Source organism: Trachymyrmex septentrionalis, unplaced genomic scaffold (assembly GCF_001594115.1).
Source record: "Trachymyrmex septentrionalis isolate Tsep2-gDNA-1 unplaced genomic scaffold, Tsep1.0 scaffold40, whole genome shotgun sequence".
NCBI lineage: Eukaryota > Metazoa > Arthropoda > Insecta > Hymenoptera > Formicidae > Trachymyrmex > Trachymyrmex septentrionalis.
Window position 1 is genome coordinate 3,687,738 of NW_017305569.1, and position 3,954 is coordinate 3,691,691.

At 31.1% G+C, this 3,954-nt stretch overlaps 2 protein-coding genes across 2 annotated transcripts in view; one reads left to right on the plus strand and one right to left on the minus strand.

Annotated features, from left to right (window-relative positions):
* LOC108751042 (COP9 signalosome complex subunit 8) overlaps window positions 1-2,501 on the minus strand; it is a 3,967-nt gene extending 1,466 nt beyond the window's left edge. Inside the window, exons 1-3 of the mRNA XM_018490976.1 lie at window positions 2,343-2,501; window positions 2,103-2,173; window positions 680-858 (exon numbers count right to left, since the gene is read on the minus strand). Coding sequence (XP_018346478.1) covers window positions 680-858; window positions 2,103-2,173; window positions 2,343-2,408 — 316 coding nt within the window. The 5' untranslated portion in view covers window positions 2,409-2,501. The remainder of the gene's footprint in view (window positions 1-679; window positions 859-2,102; window positions 2,174-2,342) is intronic.
* Window positions 2,502-3,179: 678 nt separating this feature from the next.
* LOC108751134 (dedicator of cytokinesis protein 1) overlaps window positions 3,180-3,954 on the plus strand; it is a 14,182-nt gene continuing 13,407 nt past the window's right edge. The window contains exon 1 of the mRNA XM_018491172.1: window positions 3,180-3,366. Coding sequence (XP_018346674.1) covers window positions 3,324-3,366 — 43 coding nt within the window. The 5' untranslated portion in view covers window positions 3,180-3,323. The remainder of the gene's footprint in view (window positions 3,367-3,954) is intronic.

The following is a 3,954-nucleotide window of genomic DNA, read 5'->3' on the forward strand; positions in this document are numbered from 1 at the left end:
ATATAGAATTAGAATTATTTGAAAAACAGTAAATATCGCATCTGCCACGACTTGACAAATTTTTATCATTATTATAACCGATAATCTCTAAACGTTCGCGATAATTACGCATTTTTATACGCAAATCTTCTTATAGATTAGAGTTGCCACAAATTCTTCATTCAAAATTTCATAAATTTTCTCTGACTTCCAGACAAAAAAATTTCATTGTTTTCCTTGATGCTTTCAATAACATTTTGAAATTTTTTCTAGTTTCATACTGATTTGAAAACGTCAAATATTTTTTTGAGAGGCAATTTAACACAGCAATATAAATTACTGTTAATATTGTTGATACTACTTGCGTTTAATTGCTAAGGTGGTAATATTCCAAAATTGTGTAAGTGATGTACGCATATTAAACTTCTTTAAAACCAAGAATTTTTTAATTTTCCAGAAAATTTTGCAAAATTCCTTTTTTCTGATTTTTCTAATTTTCAGTTTTGTGGCAACCCTGTAGATGTCTTCTTGCTTACAGAAGAAACTATAAATATCTCCTTGCTTGTACAAAAAAAAATATATATATATAATTTAATGACTGATGTCGCTAATTATCTTTAATTCTGTCTAAACGAACTAAATGTTTGTTTTATCAGCCCTAAGTTTATTATTAACTTTATTTTTTGCCTTATTGACTTACCTTTGAGGGCTGTCATAACATCTTTGACGTCTTCGCTCCATTCCACATTTAGGGCCGTGTGAACCGCGGGCCAGTTGCGTTGCCACATGCATTGTCCTACCGTCCATACCCGTCCGAGCTCCTCGTGGGCGGTTTTTACATCCGAAGGGATACGCTTCCAGAGGTACTTTGCGTTACATCTGCGATAACCATCGTACATTCAAACGGACCAATCGATAAGGAGAAACGATCGCGCTTTCGGGCATCTCGAACGTGATGCAAAAATAAAATTGAACGCAAACAAGTCATCACTTGGGCTTGACGAAATATTTCATGCGACGTTTGTACTCTTGACGTAATGTTCGTCATTGAGCTTAGTCGCGAGAAACAGGGAAATAAAGAAACTTTTAGGGTATCTTTAAATCAAAATATTTCGAATAATTATATAAACATGAATGCAACGCGAAGGAACAGAAAAATAGTTCGATTATAGATAAAACTATTGGATTTTAAAGCCTCCGAAAAGAAAAAGATAATCTATCCACGTGATAATAAATAAGATATAAAATTATGAAATTACACGATCTTTGAAATAATTGAACATTATCAAATTTTAAGATGACAAAGCAAGTTAAAGTTCCTAAACATGTGTCAGGAAACAAAACATAATTATAAATTTATTCTTTAGCATTTTTTTTAATCACTTTACGATTAAATTCTTGTAAATAAATTGTAAAAAAAATATAGTCTATTAACTAATAATTTATATATTTAAGTTATAAATTAAATCCATTAAAAACAAATCTTTCTTTTAAAATTTATAAATTAAAGGCAACTACTTAAATAGTATTGTACAATACATACATGATATTTAACAAATAAAAACTGTATTATTACTTTCTTGAAGAAAATATTATTCATCATATATTAATAATAATATAAAGTCAAACATACAGTTATAGTAGTCTTATAAATGTATATAATCTAATCCAACATATTTTAAAAAGACTTATTCTGTAACTCTCAATGACTGTAGTGTTAGTGTTGTTGCTCAGGTTTTGTATGTGGTAAAAAAAACTTAAGACGTAAACAGTCAGAAAATCAACATGTTGGATTTGGCTACTGCCTATGTTATAATCTTATAGACTCTATTGTGATTGGTTAATTCGCTTATTGCTTACATTTTACTGCTCAATTTTTTTATATGTCATGGCCCTTACAGTCATTAAGAGTTATAGAATATGCCTCTTATTGAAAAATCAAATAAATGACAATACAGTTGCTGTGTTCAGTAGAAAAAGCATCTTTATATGTGTATAATAATTAGCTTTGTCCTTAGTTTCTTATTGGATTTAAATATATAACTCGATCGTATTAAAGAATCATATAGTTAAAAGCTGCTTTCTCCATTAAACGCAATCAGTGAAAAAGATTTTGTACTCACAAATCATTCCGATGAAGATAGACAGCTAACAGTCGCATGTAGGCTTGTGCGCTTATAACTCCAGTTGGAGACTGAAACAGCAAAAAATAAATAATTAAAAATTTTCTGCTCACCAGCAATATTCAAAGCAAAATTTAATTTAAGTACTGTCGGCATGAACACAGAAAAAGAGCGAACAGAATCGACAATGGCCGACATAACCTATAAAACGCTCTTCGCTCGCATAATTGCGAGACTCACCTCTAATTCGCTTATTTCTAATTCGTTCATCAACTTGTTAAGCTCGACCGTACAACTGGGCACCATGATGACGATTCTGTTAACTATTGCGGCGACACGAAATCCCAAAAATGCGCCGACATGGAGACCACGAGCGGCAAAACGAAACGTAAGGACGCGAAGGACACAAACAGCTGAGCCCAACGCGGCGCGGATCGAAAAATTAACAAGCTAACTGGCGCCATCTCTTATTTAATTCTGCATACTACTAGTCTTATTCTACATGATCATGAATAACTGAAAACTTCTTTATCGATAACGTCGAGTATCCGCTGTCGATATTTTCGTGAATATTTTTTTACACTTTAATTTATATTATTTTTCAGAATTCGTAAATTTCAAAATTTTTAAGAATTTCTATATAGTTTTATAACTTCATAAAAACTTCTCTGATTTTTAATACGAATTAGTACTTTGGAAGTGCTGAGAAAATATAAACTTTTTTTTTTAGAATTTTCGTATATGTGAAATCAAACATTTTAAAGACTTTTTGTTCGAAATTTCTGAAGAAAATCTGTAAAGTTTAATTTTTGAGAAATTTTTGAGAATTTAAGGTATAACAATAAATTATTCAAAATATTATGAGATATTATGAGAATAATGTATTTTTCATTCAGAGTAACATAATATTTATCTGTTATTGATGTAGCTTTATTTATGTTTTCCATATACTTATCGGTGTTCCAAAACTCATCGAGGAAGAAGTATTTGCGAAGGGATTGTCTCCCTCCTCCTCTTTTCCTGCTACATCTTGTCCCCTGTTACTCTCTCATTTGTGGCAATATATAAGTAGAGAAGTAACATCCTGTGTGTATCTGAGCCGTGAGCGTTATAGTTAGATGGCAAGGTAGAACGGCAATATTTTATTATTCACTGGCGAAGTATGAATCGAGATGTAATTACTGTAAACATCCTTCAAGGTGCTAAGTGTCCTGTGTAAAAATGACAATGACATGGAAACGAATTGAGGAACATTCGGGAGTAGGTGAGGATTAGTTTTCCTATACGAGGAATGAATAACCTGCTACTGAGAAATTCCAACATCCTGGGAGGTGCCCTCCCGAATTCAGAAAAATTCTCGTTGCATCATTATAACGCATTCTCCACATTCTGGCAGACTTGCATCTGGATATCGAATTTTCAGCTTAAATACCTCACGCATGATATTTTCGCGAATATCAAATATTTACGTGACAGCATTCAAATGATACAAATGACAAATTGTCATAAAAGTATCATATATTTCTCTAGTTTTAGTTTGTTTAGAAGAAGTTCCTCTTTAGAAAATGATATTAATTATTTCAAATCTTGTTTTTAATGACGTTGATAAATGTTTTATTAAAATGTATGTTGAATATTTGTTAAGAAAAAACATTATACAATACCCTACGTTTCACTCACATTTGTGTTTTGTCTCTATGAACTCAGCATGGAATTTATCAATATATGCAGTATTTGAAGATACAAATTTTACATTCCTAAAACTATTTTTAAATTATGATGTAAAATTAAGTAAATAAAATGTGGATTTTACTAATGGACATGCAAACTCTCCAAAGAATTATAATCCTGA